General features: G+C 43.4%; 1 protein-coding gene across 1 annotated transcript; it reads right to left on the reverse strand.

Moving 5' to 3' along the window:
• Positions 1–10,924: 10,924 nt before the first annotated feature.
• On the reverse strand, positions 10,925–11,611 carry LOC110585512 (rRNA 2'-O-methyltransferase fibrillarin-like). The gene is made up of 2 exons (XM_044916670.1): positions 11,607–11,611; positions 10,925–11,414 (listed from the first exon to the last, which is right to left on the reverse strand). The coding sequence occupies exons 1-2, from the start codon at positions 11,609–11,611 to the stop codon at positions 10,925–10,927; spliced, it is 495 nt and encodes a 164-aa protein (XP_044772605.1).
• Positions 11,612–19,537: the final 7,926 nt, after the last annotated feature.

A 19,537-nucleotide genomic window follows, 5' to 3' on the forward strand; every position in this document is an offset into this window, starting at 1 on the left:
GTACAGAGAGTTCCCGTATACCCACACCCTGTTTCCCTATTGTTAATGCTCACATTAGTATGGTTTCAATTAATGAGCTAATATGGATATAGTCTTATTTACTAAAGTCCATAGTTTATTCAGATTTCTTTAGTTCTCACCTAATGTGCATTTTCTCTTCCAGGATCCATGTTACATTTAGTCACCACGTCTCCTTAGGTTCCTCTTGGCCATGACAGTCTCTCATGCTTTCCCTGTTTGATGACCTGACAGTTTCTGAGGCATACCGACTAGGTATTTTATAGACTGTCTTCTCTTAGGGATCTGCCTCTTTTTCTCTCCTCATTAACAAAGTTACTTAGGTGAGCCCTTTTTCTCTCTCTACCCCCTTCCATGAGGTTATTTCATACATTTACATTACAGTTAGATTCTTTTGCCACATTCTGCATTCCATCCTGGGATCCTCTGACTTCCCAAATGATTTTTAAAAACATTTCCATACACTGGGGGTGCCTGGCTGGCTTAGTCGGAGGAGTGTGAGACTCTTGATCTCCGGGTCATCATTTCTAGATCTGCGCTGGGTATAGAAATTATTTTTTTAAAAATCCATACATTAAGGTATATTCTTTGTGCTGTAAAGTTCAATGGGATTTGAAAAATGTGTTGTATCTGGCATTACAGTATCATACACAATAGTTTGAATGCCCTTAATGGTATCTGCTGTGCTTTTCCTATTCAACCCTCCCCCTGCCAAGCTGTTGGTAACCACTAGTCTGTTTACTTTCTCTCTAGTTTCCCCTTTTCCAGAACATCATATAATTGGAATCATAGAATATAGAGCCATTTCAAACTGGCTTCTTTCACTTACTGAAAGATTCTTGGGGGCTTCCTGTTTGGGGTGATTATGAAAAAAAGCAGCTGTAATTATTTGCATGAAAGTTTATGTGCAGATAGAAGTTTTCAGATTGGTTAGATAAATACCTAAGGATGCAATTGCTCATAAAATTCATAGAATGAGTTAGAAATTGTTTCTTCTCCTTCTATTTTCTGGAAGAGATGGTAGGGAATTGGCATTCTTTCTTCCTTAAATATTTGATGGAATGTAGTAGGGAACCCATCTGGGCCCAGTGCTTGCTTTCTTTTTTGGAAAGTTACTAATTACTGATTTGATTTCTGTGATAGATAAAGGGATTTTCGGGTTGTATGAGTTTGTGTCTTTCAAGCAGTTGGTCCATTTCATCTAGGTCATCAAATTTGGGACATAGAGTTGTTCATAGTGTCCATTTATTATCCTTTTAATGTCTATGGAATCCGTCCTTTTTCTTGTTTTATCTGTTTCTTTTATCAATCTTATTGATCCTTTCAAAGAACCACTGTTTGGTTTTATTGATTTTCTTTAAGGTTTTTCTGTTTTCAATTTCATTGACATTTTCTGCTCTTTGTTTGTTGTCATTTCTTTCCTTTTGTTTTCTTTAGGCTTATGTTACCTGTGGTTCTCTAGTTTCCTGAGGTGGAGGCGGAGGGTATTGATTTGAGATCTTTCCTTCTTTTTTTCCTAGTATATGCATTTAATGTTATAGCTTTCCCCTGAAGAACTCTGTTTGCTGCATCCCACACATTTTGATAATTGCATTTTCATTTTCATCTAGTTCGAAATATTTTTTTTAACTCTGCTTGAGACTTCTCCCTTGACCCGTGTGTTATTTAGAAATATGCCATTTAATTTACAAACATCCGGGAGCTATCTTTCTGTTCTTGATTTCTAGTGTAACTGTATCGTGATCAAGAGATCGAATCTTGGATGTTTTTATTCTTTAAAAATTTTAAAGAGATATTCTGGTCTATGCCCTAGGAGATAGTCTTGTTTTGTGAGTGTTCCATGTGAGCTTGAGAAGAATGTGTATTTTGCTTTTGTCTGATGGAATATTCTGTACAGATGACACATAAAAATAGGCTAAGTGGCATAAACAGACTCAGACCAGATCTGTCTGTCCAGGTGCAATAAGGTCATGTTATGTTGTGCCTGGAAGTCAAGTTCTGCCCGGGAGACTCTTTTTGGGTTATTTGCAAGTTTCTCAACAACCTTATGAGTGATGGTGCTACGGATGAGCAAACTGAGGCTCCTAAAAGTACAATCACTTGCATGAGCTCTCTCTGCCCTGAAGTGCCATGTCCTCGTACTGACAGCAACACTCGCTGCTCTTTCTACCAAATACTGTCATGCCAGTTGCTCTGGTTCTGGGATGATTGATTAATTGGAGTTTTATGGAGGAAGAACTCGTCCTCTTTTTCAATCTAGCTGAATTAATCAGTGTAGGAGGCAGCAAGACTTACACAGGTGAAAAGAAAAGTCATCTTTAACGTGAACAAAAGGAACGTAGGAGGAACCAGGCAAGAATGGATTAGTAATAGGGTATGGGCTAAAGAATGTGACACTTGAAGTCAAGGGCAATTAGGAAAGAAGTTTTTGTTTCAAAGGAAATGAAGTAGTCTGAGGAAGGGGAAAGAGAGCTGAAGTTTATTAGTGTTTTTGTGTCAGGCACTGTGCTGGGCACCTTCGCATCCATATCCTCCTGTGCTGATCAGAACAAACCTGTGACATGTTCCCACAGCCTGTAGGGTCTCCCTCCCACTTCTGGCCCACTGCATAATACTGCTTTCCAGGGAAGAAGTGGTGGAAAATTTGGAAAAGAACACAGGATGGTAACAGGATCCTAGACCGGGGTGGGGGGTGGGGAGGAATGTGCCACTGTCGGTCTTTAGGAAGGCATGGAACAAGAGAATGGACATTCAGACTACCATTTATCATGGGACAGGACATAGAGGGGCCGAGGGACTGGGGAAGGGAGAGACTTCCTCTAGAACAGAAAGGGGTGTGTGTGGAGGCCCAGCCAGGATTCTGGTGGTGGGATGAGCCCCTTGGCCCTTGAGAGGCACCATTGGGCCCAATGTTCTGACCCACCTACTTCTTTGTATAAACTCCCCTAAGAATTTAGGGAGGACTAGTTATAAGCAGAGCACATGGCATGATACTTGAATTTTTTCTAACACAGACTCCCTGGATCATGGATAATGCATGGAAATGTGCACATGTATGGTATGTGGTGAGAGCACTGCATGCCCAAGGAGCTCTGCTCTAGACAGTATAGGATTGTTGTTGCAATCAAAGCTAAATCATACCACTGGGGAAGAGGGGATTCTTTAGCCCCCATTCTCTCTTGTCCTCCTTATTGTGCATCCGGAGAAAGAAGCAGAGGATCAGCAGTGGGGATGTCTGTCCCAGGTAGAGATGGCCCTGATGTTAGGAACCCTGTATCAGATCCGCACAGTAGTGGGGCCCCATCAGCTACAAAAGCTGGACAGCCACGCTACCCTAGGCCAACTGTTAAGTCAAGCAGGGATTTTTGTTTTTCTCACCTTTTGACAATGGCTACCAGGCCTGCCTCCTGAGACTGAATCGACCTCCTGCAGGATCATCCTGGGAGGGAAGAAAGACATTCCCTGATAGTTAAGAAAGGAGCTTACTTTCACTTGAATATTAGGAAAAACACATATCTCCAGCTGGTGAGGTTGGATGTGTCAGCTCTAGATATAACTAGTCAATTTGCCCTGGACACGGATTGATAAATGTCTCATGAGTAATCCTCTGCTGTTGGGGTGTGGTAGGCATAGAAAGTAAATGGTAAATGGATTCTGGATACTGAAAATAAAAGATGTACATTTGTGTTAAGACCTGTCAGAATCCTTTTATGTCCCTCTAGCACTTAGTACAGAATTCAGTCTGATATTCTACCTGGTACTATTGTAGACATTTTGGCAGCTTCACCAGGAAGAGGCAAAGAGAATGATCTCTGTAAATATTTGCTGACAGGTGGATGACTGGGTGAATAGATGGATCTAAGGATGGAGGATGAGCGGATGGGTGGGTGGGTGGGTGAATAGATGGATATATGGATGGGGGGAAGTGGATGGTTGGGTGGGTAGGTAGGTGGATATTATATGGATGGGGGGGCTGAGTGGAAGGTTGAGTGGGTGGTGGGTGAATAGATGGATATAAGGATGAGGGTGAGTGGAAGAGTGGGTGGGTGGTGGATGGGTGAGTGAGTGGCTAGATTGATGGAGGGAATAGCATTATTAGAATTGCTGAGACTCAGTGTTGATTGCAGAATTGAACAAGACCAAGCTCTTATGGGTCTCGCTGTCAGTGGCCCTTCAGTACTGTCCTGTGATGATGGCATTTCTGAATTTCTACTTGTGGGACATTATTCAACTGGAGCATGAATCTTGAAGGCCATTGTGGGTACAGAGCCCATCAGTTAGAACATGAATTTAGCTGGGCTAAATTAAACTTTTCCAGGGGCTTCCCCAGCCAGTCACTTTATTGCTCTGAGCCTCAGTTTCCTCATCCCCCTGAAGAGGACAAGAACCCCTAAATCACAGGATGGATGTGAGGATTTATAGTAATAAATAGTAATAGTAATAATAAATAGTAATAATTATGCTTGATACTTGATACTTACAGAGAGGCTCTTAGCTGTGTGCCAGGAACCTTTTTAAGTGCTCGACATGAGGTAGCTACTGTGCTGTCCTTGTTTTACAGAGGAGACCCTGCGTCACAGAGAGGTTAAGAGACTTGACCAAGGCCCCCAGCTAGTAAGGCAGCTCTGGGCTTCAAACCCAGACGGGCTGGTTCCAGAGTGTGCACACGTAGGCCTTTTGCTATGCATCCTCTTGAATGTATAAAGTGCTAAGCACAGCCCCCAGCATGTGGTGGGTCTCAGGAAAGGGGTAATTCCTTTCCTCTTGGTTCATTAGTTGCCCTGAAATGGCAATGGTGGCCTGTGCCCCGGGGCCAGAGTCGACAGGAGACTGGAGAGGCAGCTGGGGAATCCTGACTCAGCCAGCCATGCCAAAGCCCCTCGACTATGGCTTTTCTTTTTTATGCTTTTAGCTTCATCCTTAAAAAGTGAAAGGCACAGATTTAAAGATCCTTATGAATAAAATCAACCTCAGTCCAGGCCTGGTTAAGGAACAAGAAACACAGTTACTTCCAAAAGCAATTTAAGACAGTTCTGTGAACTACTTTGCAATTCTGGTGCACATGCACTTTAGAACAAAGTAATAAGAAAATTTCTTTTTCAAACATGCCGAGGGCTATGTTCACTATTAGTAGTATTAGTAGTAGTAGTAGTAGTAGTAATAGCGTATTTTGTGTGTGTATGGGAGAGATACGCGGGGCGGTGGTCAACTTTCGATTCCTTTCTACTCTTACTTAGTTCCCTGGATATTTTATAATGAGATGATTACTTAGTTATTCAGAATCAGAAATAGAAGATGCACACCAATGCAGGCAGGAACGAAGCTCCCAGGAATGAAGCAGGCAGGGTATCTCAGTGGTTGGGACCATTGTCTTGGGAGGTTGGATACAGTCCCTGCTTCCACTCCTTGCTGTGTGACCCCAGGTTAGTCTCTGTCCCTCTCCAAGCCTTAGCCTCTTCACCTGAAACACAGCCCTGGTTTTGTGGAGAGTTGCTGTGATCATCAAACAGGATTCTGTTATGTTGCCGTGAACAGAAGTGCTGGATAACCGGAAGGGATAGCACTCATTTCTGGAAGGCGTGGGTGTCTGGAGTCAGGCAGACCTAATTTGAGTTTCTGCTCAGGCATTCTCTTGCTGAGCCTTGGTTTACTCATCTTCAAAACCGGGATAGTAATATTCACATAACAGGATTTTTTTTTTTTTAGGATCCGATGAGATTAATGATATGCATAAAATGTTTGGCACAGTTTATGGTAGGCAAGAAGTGCTCAATAAGTGTCAGCAATTGGGGCGCCTGGCTGGCTCAGTTGGAAGAGCATGCAACTCTTGATCTCGGGGTTGTGAGTTCGAGCCCCACATGGGGTGTAGAGTACTTAAATAAATAAAACTTAAAAAATAATAGTAAATGTTAACAATTATAATTGGATTATGACTGCTGCCTCAGAAGGAATGCCACAACGAACAGTGCATGGAAAGTATTAAAAAGAGATTCAGGGGAGGGTATGTGCTATGGTGAGCGCTGTGAATTGTGCAAGACTGTTGAATCACAGATCTGTACCTCTGAAACAAATAATGCAATATACGTTAAGAAAAAAAAAAAAAGGAAGAAGATAGCAGGAGGGGAAGAATGAAGGGGGGGGAATCGGAGGGGGAGATGAACCATGAGAGACAATGGACTCTGAAAAACAAACTGAGGGTTCTAGAGGGGAGGGGGGTGGGAAGATGGGTTAGCCTGGTGATGGGTATTAAAGAGGGCACGTTCTGCATGGAGCACTGGGTGTTATGCACAAACAATGAATCATGGAACACTACATCAAAAACTAATGATGTAATGTATGGTGATTAACATAACAATAAAACATTTTTTAAAAGATATTTTATATTAGGAAAAAAAAAGATTCAAACTTTATTGCATCCCTGCGTGTTCTTTTTATTTCCGCCTGTGTGCGTGTATGTGTGTGCGCGCAAGCACTCTTAAGCATGGCTAATGACAGTGATGACGTGATGAGAATTGGATGAGTGGCAGGATCAGTGCAGTCTTTACAACAACTGAAAACACCCTGAAGCAAGTTCGCCTTCAGGAGGCCACGCCCACTTGGGGCCGCCTCCGGGCAGCTCTCTGCAGCCAGTTCAGCAGGCCTCCTAGAGAGTGAAGTGCCGTCTTGCTCATCTTGCTCCGAAGGAAGTGGCTCCCTTGTAACAGGCACTCGACCAGGACCAGCGTAGGATGTGTCCCCGACACCTGCACTTCCCACTGGGCTGCATGTCCTTGCAGATTGGCCTTGCATAAAGTGCTGGAGAGGCCCTTTATGCCCCTCTTTCTTCCACTCGAGGGACAGTCGCTAGAATGTTCCTCCGCATCTCAGCTGGAGTACTGCACACCTTTCCTCCCAGACCTGCTTGACTGCAGCCTCTGAATGGTTTGGAACTGCCACATCACAGTCACACCCAGAGATGACACACCCCTGTCTGCTCAGACCACTCCCCTGCCCAGAACCTTTCACAGGATCCATATCCCTCTCCGGGGAGAGTCCTCGCTACTTTGCACAGTGACCGACTTTTCTGAGTTGGCCTCAACTTGCCTCTTCAGCCCTTGTATCGGCGGGCCGGTCATGCTCTAATGAGCTGTGCACACATGTATGTATCCCACTCCCTAAAAAAGACCAATTTAAGACCTATATGAAATAAACAATTTTCCAGGAAAGTGTAAATTTTCAAATCTTATAAGAGATTAAAGTCTAAATAAACCAAATATATAGTTTTGAAAGAGCTACCATCCCCTCCATGGAAAAAAAAAAAGCCATAAAATTTCTAGAGGAATTTTGATCCAACTATTAAAGAACAGATATTCCTTACAGGGGAGGATCTGGCAGATACCACATTCATCAAGTGATGGAAGTTACCATGACTTGTAAGAAGCAAACATTTATGTGTCTCCTGACATAATATACTAAAAAGGACATAACCGTACCTCTGTGGTATTTCTGACACAAACTGGGTAATTTGAATCTAGTCATGAGGAATTATCAGACAAACTCCAGTTGAGGATATTACACAAAATAAATAGCCTGCACACCTCAAAATGTCAAGATTATTGAAAACAAAGACTGAGGAATTGCTCCAGGTGAAAAGAGTCTGAGGAGACTTGACAACTAGATGCATGTGTGATGCTGGATTGGAAGCTAACTAGGAAACAGTATTTCTGTGAAAGGCACTATTGAGAAAAACTGGTAAAACTTGAATAAGGCCTGCGGATTAGATGTTAGCAATGGATCAGTGGTAATTTCCTGGTTTTGATAATTGTATCCTGATTACCTTGTGTTTAGAAAACACACACCAAAGTACCTAGGGCTATAGGGATATATCTATAATTTACTCTCAAAGATTCAGAAAAACTGATATATACATTTAGGGAATCTGGGTACATGGTAAATTCATACATTTTTTTTTTACAACCTTTCTATAAATCTGTAAATCTTTTTTTTTTTATTATTTAAAGATTTTTATTTATTTATTTGACAGAGAGAGAGAGAGACAGTGAGAGAGGGAACACAAGCAGGGGGAGTGGGAGAGGGAGAAGCAGGCTTCCCGCTGAGCAGGGAGCCCGATGCGGGGCTCAATCCCAGGACCCTGGGATCATGACCTGAGCAGAAGGCAGATGCTTAACGACTGAGCCACCCAGGCGCCCCTAAATCTGTAATTCTTTAAAACAAAATGCTACAGAAAACAAAATGCTACATAAATAATGGATTATTCTGTTTTATTCCTACTAATCTAGACCAAATAAAAAGCATCCTATTTTCTATTTTTTTTTTTACACAGTAACAATAACATCAGTAAGTCTAATAAAAATTGAGACAAAAAGAAAAGTGTAGATTAATGGCACACGTGAACACTAATACAAAATTCTAAATAAAGTATTAGAAACCATACTGCAGCATCCAGTTAAAAGTGAAAGACTTAAAAAAAAAAAACTCTCACAAATGAAAGAAAACATAAACAATATGATAGGAGCAAGGAGGGGTCATTTCAGGAACTCAAGGGTGATTTTATCTCAGAAATTGATTAAATTAATGATTTAAATAGAAAAGTCATGTGATCACTGATGTAGAAATGTTGGGGTTCCGAGCTGATGGCCAAGAAAAGACCCTTGCGACATCTTCAGTGCAAAAAGGTGGTTTTATTAAAGCACGGGGACAGGACCCACGCTCAGAAAGAGTGGCCCTGGGGTTGTGACAGGTGACTGATTATATACTTTCAAGTTGGGAGGGGGTTCAGGATAGCATAAGTCTCTAAGGAATTTGGAGCAAGGTTTTCAGGGCCTTAAGGGGGCTAGCTATTATAAGGAAAAGGTCATTTATTACTGTCTAATAAAATCTGAGTCATGAGACCCTGCAGATGTATATGGTGGGCCATATGCTTGGAGGATGATTGCTAACATGTATCTTGTGGGGTAGAGATAAAGGAAGTTTCCAAAGGAATTTTCATATGTTAACGTAGACTTACAGGATCCTGGGGGATCGGGATAACGTTAAGCTAAGATTGCCTTTCACCCTTAGCAAAGTGTCAATATCAAGGCAGCTGGGCTCCCAGAGGAAGGTCACTGTAGCTGTTTCAAGGACTTTTCAAAGGGCTGTAGGCAGTAAGGACATATAATTTTTTCTTTTGCTTTCGTTTCCCACATCAGTTACCTCTATGACAGCTGAAAGGCGTTTGCCACAAGTTAGTGCTTCATAATAAAATAGGAATAAATCGATTCTTCCTTAACATGATAAAATATATTTAACTCAGCCCCCAAGCCAGCATGGTGCTGAGTGGGGAACCCTGGCAGCTTTCCAATGTAAGTGGAAGGGAAGGCTGCTCATTCACTGAGGGTTGACTGCACAAAAGATTTAATTTGTCTCCATTTTATTGAATTCAACTGTGTTCTTTATCATCTCCTTTCTTCTACTTCATTTGGGTTTGATTTGCTCTTCTTTTTCTAACTTCTTGTGATGGATTCTTAGATGATTGTTTTTCAAACTTTCTTCTGTTTAAATATATGCATTTAAAGGTATATATTTCCTTCTGAGCAGTCTTGGCTGTGACTCACAACCAACTATTATGTGGCTCATAACAGAGTAATATTTTCATTAGCATTTAGCTCAAGATGATTTCTTATTTCAATATGCTGTAAAGTAAAATAAAATGCCTAAGATGTATTTGTACAAGTTTGGATTTCTTGTTTTAAGTGAACAATTTCCACTGCCTACTGCTTTGAATGAGGAAGGAAACTTGAGCACCTCTCTGTCAGTAACTGATAGAATAACCAAAGCACAAGCTGGGGCCACTTGTAAACTATTATTGGAACACAGGCCCACCATTTGTTTACCTATTGTCCCTGGCTACTTTTGTGTCATAATGGCTGGGATGAGTCGTTGTGACAGAAACCATGTGGCCTGCAAAGTCTAAAATATTTACTATCTGGCTCTTTATCAAAACAGTTCGTCGGGGTGCCTGGGTGGCTCAGTTGGTTAAGTGACTGCCTTCGGCTCAGGTCATGATCCTGGAGTCCCAGGATCGAGTCCTGCATCGGGCTCCCTGCTCGGCAGGGAGTCTGCTTCTCCCTCTGACCCTTCTCCCTCTCATGCTCTCTGTCTCTCATTCTCTCTCTCTCAAATAAATAAATAAAATCTTTAAAAAAAAAAAAAACAGTTCGTGGACTCCTGCTATAGATCTTGAGCTACATAGGGCAAAGTTCTGGTCTCCTGGAACCTGGCCCCCAGCCTAATGAATAGTATAGTCAGTGAGTGTTGGGGGATGAATAACTGAGTGGGTAAATTAATGAATGCAAGGCAAGCTCATTTGGTAGAGGGTGGGCCCACACGGTGGGAAAACCAGCAAGTCATTGACTTTCCTACGAAAGTGCAGGCCACAGCTTAAGTTCAAATCCAGCCAAGCTCCTTTCCCCTCCCATTCCTGCCCTCATTTCTGCCATGCCAGATTTTGATTAAGATGTAACCTTTTCGTCCACGTGCAAAAGCACTGGACTCGTGTAGTCTGGGATGCCGCAGAGTCCTGAGCCAGGGTGCTGAGCTCTCGCCATGAAGCCAGGTTTCAGCCCCCGTGGGGGAGGCTTCGGTGGCCGAGGGGTTTTGGTGACCGTGGTGGTTGTGGTGGTGGCCGAGGAGGCTTTGGCAGGGGCAGAGGTCGTGGTGACGGCTTTAGGGGCCGAGGCTGAGGAGGAGGACGAGGTGGTGGAGGTTTCCAGTCTGGTGGCAACCGGGGTCGTGGTCGGGGAGGGAAAAGAGGAAACCAGTCGGGGAAGAATGTGATGGTGGAACCTCATCTGCATGAAGGTGTCTTCATTTGTCGAGGAAAGGAAGATGCACTTGTCACCAAGAATCTGGTCCCTGGAGAATCAGTTTATGGAGAGAAGAGAGTCTCAATTGTGGAGGGAGACGACAAAATCGAGTACCGTGCCTGGAACCCCTTCCGCTCCAAGCTGGCAGCAGAGGCCGTGGAGTCAATGCAGTTGGCCTTAATAGAAATCACAAAGTGTCCTCCGTTACGAAGGAAAGTGTGGGTGTTCAGGGCTACGATCCGGGTCTGGTCTGGCTGGGCCACGTCGGCAAAGATCACATCCACCATTGCAATGAGCATGCAGTATTTGTGTGGGTGCCGAGCATCTTCAATAACAGGAATAATGTTGGTCCTCTTCTTGGCCAAGTTAATGAGGTCATGGCCAGAGTGGTGGGAGAACTCAACTGCATAAACTAGACCATCCGGGCCTACGATGTCAGAGACGTGGGAGACAGTGGTGCCTGATGCAGCCCCAAGGTAGAGCACCTTGGCCCCTGGCTTGATATGGATCTGGTCTACGCCACCCAGGATTGCTGCTGCCAGTTTCCCTAAACTAGGAAATGAGATTGCCTGGTTTTAATGAGGTTAAGTGGAAATGGGTTGGCGTCTAGGGTAGAACCCATGCATGAGAGGCACTATGGGAACACTGGTCTTCTTGCCACGTGTCCAGTCCACATGTCACTTGGCTCTCTGACTCACTTCTCTCTGTGTTCTGTCCCCTTACCCAACAGAGCCTGATCATTACCCCATGTCTCCCAGGCTCCCTCCTGATTAGCTTTCCACTCCGTCTGTTCCTTCTATTTCCAGTGCTGCTGCCCAAGCTCGGGGAACTAACCCTGGTCTCTCCCCCTCCACCACCTCAAGCACTTTGAAAGTTCTATCCCATAGAAAGCCATCAATCAACTCCACCCTCGGTCCTGTTACCACTTTGATTGCATACTGTTCTGCTATCCAGTAACCATCCCCTCTTCTGATGACAGCACTTCAAGGTCCTTTTGGAGAGATGCACCTCTCCCACTCTTTCCTGTGGTGTTCAGGGGGCTCTGACACTGCCCCAAACTCTAGGAGTGAGCCATGGCCCAGGCCTGGTTGGCTAAACCCCCCGACCCCTGACTACAGTGACTGGTTCAGAGATGGGCACATGACCCAAGACATACCAATGGGACTCAGTTCTGAGACTTCTGTTGCTGCTGCTGGAACACTGTTTTGTTTTGTTTTGTTTTGGCCAGTGAAGTTTCTAGAAGTATCAAGATATAAGTCTGAATCTGAATAAAGCCAACCTGGAGGAAAACAGAGCTGAGAAGTAGGAAAAGCCCCCAGATCCAGCTATTCCCAAAGCTAATATACTTCCTGGACTTCCAAATACCAGAACCAATAAATTCCCTGGATTCTGTTTGAAGGGGGTTTCTGTCCATTTGTAAGTTGTGACTAGTAAGTCAATTGAATGAAATAATTTTCCATCTCTCTGCTTCAGTTTCTTCACCAAGAACAAAAAATTAGGATTCTTTGTCCATTGCCTTGAGATGCTGAAACTATAAATTTTTTTTTAAAGATTTTATTTATTTGTTTGACAGAGAGAGACACAGCAAGAGAAGGAACACAAGGAGGGGGAGTGGGGGAAGGAGAAGCAGCCTTCCCGCGGAGCAGGGAGCCAGATGCAGGGCTTGATCAGAGGACCCTGGGTTCATGACCTGAACCAAAGGCAGAAGCTTAACGACTGAGCCACCCAGGCTCCCCTGAAACTATAAAATTAAAACCAAAACAGTTTTGCAAAATTACTTTATCAAAATTCATGTTCTATATACTATATAGATGTGTATAATACCTATCCTTTTATATATTGACCCAGTCACATCCATATTTCTATAGTCACATATTTCTATATTTACGTATATGGTCAAGTATTTATGTATTAATATAGTCGGTTTCCTTCCTCTTTTGCTCTTTTTTTCCCTCCTTTGGGCACGAGCTCTGTGCCCAGCACTGTTAGCCTTATCCAGATGAGTAAGCATGATTCTGTGCACAAGGAGCCTTCTCTGGTGTAGAAATACAGATGAGAAATCAGCTCTTACTACAGGGTGGGCTGGGGGCTGTGATGGAGCAGGCTGGAGGGCAGGTGTCTGAACTCTGCTGGGGTGATGGTGGAGGAAGGGAAGGCTGTTTAGAGGAGAAGCTTTTTTTTTTTTAAAGGATGAGGAAGTGAAATCCAGTTAGTAGGAACAGCATGTGCTAAAGCAAGGCAGGACTGAAACCAGAGCAAATCACTCAAGGCAACTGGAGTCACCACCTGGGTTCCAGCACTTACCATGTGACCCCCTGCCAGCAGCGTCCCCAGGCCCACTACCCGAGTCACAAAAAGACCAGCGGATTTGCTTTAACAGTTCACGGTTATCTAAATGATACTCTGCTTGCAACATCAGATTCTGAAAGTTCCCCGCCCCCCCGCCCCTGCAAAGGCATAAATTCACCACAACATAGCCTAGGAATCTGCCTGACACTTAGAGGCTTCACAAATATTTGTTGATGATGAAGCTTCTACGAATATGTTTGGAAAATTGTTCTAAAATTAAACTTCATTAAAATTCCTACCTCGCAGCTAAGAACTCCTTTCTAGTCATCCTACCTTTCTTTTTTACCTGAAATGTACACATCTGTGAGATTTTAAAGGGGTCACGGAGAGTTATTCAGGTCTTAAACTCCTCTGCTGAATATCTCATAATTACAACAGATGAACAATTTAGATAAAATAAGAAGGAAAAGGAAGAAATCTCATACGGACTTATCATTAGTGCGTGCTAGGGATGTTGTTATTATTTTTAAAGATCTTCCTTTTTTAAATTTTTTTTTAAAGTTCAATATTACTAGTGTTTATTTTATTTTATTTTTTAAAGATTTTATTTATTTACTTGACAGAGACACAGCGAGTAAGGGAACATAAGCAGGGAGAGTGGAAAAGAGAGAAGCAGGCTTCCCGCCGAGCAGGGAGCAGGATGCGGGGCTCGACCCCAGGACCCTGGGACCATGACCCCAGCCGAAGGCAGACGCTTAACGACTGAGCCACCTAGGTGCCCCTGATTTTACTTTTTTAAAAGTAATCTCTATACCCAGTGAGGGGCTGGAACTCAACCCTGAGGTGGAGAGTCACACGCTCCACCGACTGAGCCAGCCAGGCGCCCCTATGTATGTTATTAAATTAATAAATTAAATTAAATAATAAATAATAATTTCCCGGAGATGGAGAGAGGTGCTCCTGGATTTGCAGACAGAGAACCAGACGGGGCTCAGGGACTCAGCTGGGAAGGGGCAGGGCTTGATTTTAAACTCTGATCTTCCTCCAGAGCTCCTTTCTCTAAACCTTCGGAAGTAAAATTTCACTCAAATTCTCCAACTAGGCACTTACAAATAGGCTCAGCATTTGGCTCTGATCACCTTTATTCACTGTTTGTTCTGTTTACTCACTCCCCAAAGTTGATGTGTACCCTGGAGTATAGACTTTAGCTTTCTCAGATACCCTCCACTGCTTCTTTCCTCCTCTCTTGTTTGACATCTCCCCTGTGGTGGATCACCTCTTCTCTTGTGCATTTAGATGTGACATCATGTCATAGGCTGTGGGAACTAGGGACCTGGCTTTCTGAGCAGCCACCAAGGAGCCAGATGAGGCGCTGGGAAGCGCATGGGGAAGGCTTCTAGGGACAGCATCAATTTTAAGAAGTTTGCAAGGTTTTCCTTAAGGCTTATATATGATTTGCCCTGTGAAGCGAAAGCCTCGATCGGAGACTGTGCAAAGTATGCCCCAAGTGGGAAACACATTCTCTAAGTTTCTGTGCCACTGTGAGGGCATTGGCCTTGTGACAGGGAAAAGCTTTACCTCATCCAGAAAACATACACACAATAACAGGAACATATTGACAACCCATATGGATGGGGTTTGGGAATATAGGTGAGGTTCAGTGGAGTGAGGTCCGGAGCCAACGGCCAAGAAGGAATTCTTGAGACGTCTTTGGTGCACAAAGGTGGTTTTATTAAAGCACAGGGACAAGACCCGTGGGCAGAAAGAGCTGCTGCCCTGGAGTTGTGAGGGGTGGCTGATTATATACTTGGGAGTTGGGGGAGGTAAGGAAAGAGGAGGTTTTCAGAAGGATTTTCATGTGTTAAAGAAGACTCCTAGGATCCCCGAGGCCTGGCCAGTGTCAAGTTAAGGTTGTTTTTCTTCCTAACAAGACATTGACATGCAGATAGTTGGGAGCTTCCTGGAGGAACATTACACTCTGCCCGCTTCAAGTATCTGTCAATGGGCTGCAGGTTATAAGGGCATTTAGTTGTATCTACATTTCCTTCTGGAAGCTAGGTTATTGATAGAAATGTTTTGTTCTTGTAGATTGCTAAGACATTTGTAAACTGAGGGAGACTCATGTCTTGCAGGGTTGTAATCTCTATAAGTGAACTATTTGTTTTTCCTTTCCTTAGCTGAGGAATGTCACATATATCCCATGGGGGTGGGTTGTGGGGTTTCAGCTTCTGCTTTGTCCTCAGCTTGCCTTCTGTTCCCTCATCACATACTAGGTGGCAATGGAATGAAGTCCAGCTATGGGTGTTCAAAGGTCCAGAGGGAGGTCCCAAGGCCTCTGGAGATGAAACTAGTTTTTCCAGGATTATGGATCTGACAGGTCAGACGTTGCTGATAGACTGTTTTTGCAATTTTACAGCTGGCTCCCACCGATGACTATTCATAATTCAAGTCCTTTGAAATGCATTACGGTTGGTGAAGGAATGCAAAAACTAAAAAATAAGGTTTGTCAGGGAACTGGGAGGAACCAAGCAACCATCTTGGGATTCCCATTGCCCTAAGTGTTCGTTTCATTTATAAGCATTTTTTACCCATCTTAATTTCTCAGATTTAGGAGCAGGCTCTTGTCATGTTACCAGGACAGCAGGATGGCAAAAGTCTGGCAATGAGGGGACATTTTTTGCAGAAGTAGAATGGACTTCATCCACATGTACCACCATCTTTAAGGATTTCGTTGTTGCTGCCTTTGTATAAAAGTCAGCTGGGACATTTTCTGGATTCTCAGGTTCAGTTCATTTAGCGTGAGCCTCAATTTTGATGACAGCAATTTCAGAAGCTAAGCGAGGAGTAATTGCAAGTGATGACTCTGTACCAGGACGTATCAGATTTCTAGGAATTTCACATAATTTCTGGAGCACTTCTACACTATACAATCACAATGGAAAGAAAACATAGAACCTTTGTTTTTTAGGCAGATCCCTTAAAAGGTACAGAAAGTCTCACAATCTGTTATCAGAAGTAGACCAAAAGTCCAAAAAAGAAAAAAAAACTTTGTCCTTTTAATAGAGAGAAAGCCAAATTCTAATTTTGTGCTACCTTACTTTTGATAGTAAAATGTATTCATTCCACTCTTAGTCCTGACCACGCATAAAATTCTTTTTCAAAGATTCATTTTTCAGAAACTTTCTACAACTTTTTTTTTCCTCAAAAAAATTGCATCCCCATCCCTCATACCTTCTTTTACTGGAAGCACACCATCCTACCTCTATTGCATATAGAAGCATTTCCCTCATTATTTTTAGTAGCTTTAACCACATACATTAATTACAATTCTTAACCCTCAGATAGATACTTTAATTTCTAGTGAAAACCAAGTAGTAAACAATTGTGACCTATTATGCCGGCATTCTTTAGGTTGGCAAGTGTATGAACACATTTCATAATTTCTAGAAACGTGCTTTTTAATAGCACTGTCTTTCAAGAAAGCACACACATACATGAAATGTTTATCACCAAACCCAACTTTATCTTTAGTCTCTCTAATAAGGAAGCCAAAATTAGATAAACCTATGTTCAGTCATTAACGATTCATTATTTTATCTTATTTGGAAATTATCTAGATTATGAATTTAACAACGCTTCACTTAACCTAACTCAGCAGAACTTTAAGGTTTTAGGTTACCAGAAAGATTTGGGAAACTATTTAGAATTTACCTAAAACTTTTTAAAATCTTATTTACATCTATTCAATTTACTTGTTCTTAACAATTAGGCTGAGATTATCCATAAAAACTAAATGAGACATCAGACAAAGCCGGTCATTGTGGCAAGCTATTTTTATTTATTTATTTTATTTTTAATTTTTTTCAAGATTTTATTTATTTGAGAGAGAGAGAAAGAGATCACGAGCAGAGGGGAGGGGCAGAGGGAGAAGCAGACTCCCGGCTGAGCAGGGAGCCTGTGGTGGGTGGGTGGGTGGGGGTCCGACACACTAAATCCCAGGACCATGAACTGAGATCATGAACTGAGATCATGAACTGAGCCGAAAGCAGGTGCTTAACCGACTGAGCCCCTGTGCATTTCAAAAACACGATAAGATACATCACTTCAAGGGACAGAGATAGAGGAAAGTTCCTCCTAGAAGGACTTTGGTTTTCTAAAGCCAATAATTTAAAACCCTTTTGAGATAAACAAGGATAGTTTTGGGGTTGGTAAAGGAATAGGTTAACTTTGAATTGCCTCTGGAGCTGGCTTTTGTTTATGGTTGTAAAGGCAATTGGGACAGAGGACAACTTAGGATGAGTGCTCCCATAAAGGAGGCAGGAAGAATGGCATAGTCTCATAGGCTTTTGTATAATGTACCTTCTGTATCTTTTATTTTTATTCATTTTTATTTTTTATTTATTTATTTTTTTAAAAGATTTTATTTATTTGACAGAGAGAGACACAGAGAGAGAGGGAACATAAGCAGGGACAGTGGAAGAGGGAGAAGCAGGCTTCCCGCTGAGCAGGGAGCCCCATGTGGGGCTCGATCCCAGGACCCTGGGATGATGACCTGAGCCGAAGGCAGATGCTTAATGACTGAGCCACCCAGGCACCCCCCTTCTGTATCTTTTAAAACTGATTATCAGGTTTTTGGAATGAAACTTTCAATGAAGTTATTGTTGGAATTTTGAAGTCTTTGCTTTTAAGTGCACTTCTTAAATGATCTGATCTAACTGAGACAGTCCACCCAATGGTCACTGTAATCCTAGACAGTGATGTCCCTGAGGTGGGCAGGTGTTTGGTAGGACCCTAGCCACAACTGGAGTTTAACTCACATTTCTGTCCAGCCACATCTAGTTGCAAACAGGATGCAGCTCTCACATTTCTGTCTGGCCTTATTCTGGGGTCCTCAACTTGATGGTTACCAAGCCAAGTTCTTATGGTCACGAAACAAGCTTCTAGATTTTTATAGCTTCTGGGACTATAGTTCTGACATATAAAATAAGCAGGTGTGCTGGAAGGTGGAACGCTTAACTCTCGGATTTTAAGGATCCCATTCCCTTATTATTTATGTATTTGTTTATTATTTTTCTTTCAGCTAAGCCTTTTCCTCATGCGCACATTGACAGAAGCCAAGGGTACTGAGGAAGTGCAAGTGTGGATACCAGCGGCGAGGGAGACATGGGGGCTGGGGCAGACTGAAGCAGCAGGCCTCAGAGAATGGGGAGTGTGGGCTGATTCCAAGCTGATACCAGAGATGGGCAGAAGCCCCCAGGCGTTCCCAGCATGGAATCTAAGGACAGAACCAAGGGCTGGGGTTCGGAGGCTACTGCAGGCTGGGCAATGGAAGGCCTTGCCCCCCACCGGCGCTACACAGCATGGACTAAACCAGTGGACTCCATTAAGGGAGACTGGGGACTGGAAGTGGGGAAAGGACGAAACCAGCAAACCCCAGTAAATGGGGACTTTGGCTGGAACTGGGGAGGGGATTTGGACGTGGAATTGTGGACTGAACCAAGGAAGGGTTAAGGTTACTCTGTCAGAGCCTCCTGTCAGCCTGCCAGACCTGTTCACGCTGGGCTGGAAAGCCAATTAGATCCACAGCCTGAATGTAGAACAAGTGGAACTCCAGCCAAGAGGAATTCACCAGCAGCCCTTGGACACGCTAAGACCATGAACTCAGAAGGATTTGTAGGGCGCCATGCCTGTGTTTCTCATTGTCCCCAGATGCCATCAGAGTTTTGCTTTGGATCCCAATGCCATCACCAATCTGTGTAAAAACAAAAGTAAACCAAGTAAATTTGAAGATCTAATAGCTGGATCTTTCTCTGTGGCTCTTTTGTGTACTTTTCAGATGTTCCTGCTGGGCCACTCCCCCCTGTAGGTCCTCTGACCCTTCTTTATTTTGGGTGATGACTTGCAAGTCCTTCCCTCCTCTCTAGGAGTTCAATCCAGCTGCTAGAGTGCCTTGGTCCCTCCAAGCTGCCTTATTTGACAGGAACTAAGACAAATCAGTGGCGCTGTATCTGATCTGCTCTGTGACCTCATTTGGTTCTGAGGATGCACTGAGTCATCCCTGACCCTGACCGCCCCGCAGAGCAGGAGTCAGACCCCAGGCCCCCGGGGCTCCCTGATGCTTCAGTCACATCTGAGTAGCCCTGTGGAAGGCACCCCCTTACCAGGTGGGAGAGGAAATGGGACTCCAGTACAGCTCTCTCCAAAATGAGCCTGCTCACAAAATTCTCCATCCTCTATGTTTTCGACTCTTTTATATCATCCGAGTGGGTAAGGGGTCCAGGAAATGGTTCTCAAGAATTTCCTTCGACATCTGCATCTTTTTCCCCACTTGGAAATGTCATGCCTTGTCCTGTATTGGTGCCCGGTTGAAAAGTCAATTGTTATAC

This window comes from Neomonachus schauinslandi, chromosome 7 (genome assembly GCF_002201575.2).
Source record: "Neomonachus schauinslandi chromosome 7, ASM220157v2, whole genome shotgun sequence".
NCBI classification, from domain to species: domain Eukaryota; kingdom Metazoa; phylum Chordata; class Mammalia; order Carnivora; family Phocidae; genus Neomonachus; species Neomonachus schauinslandi.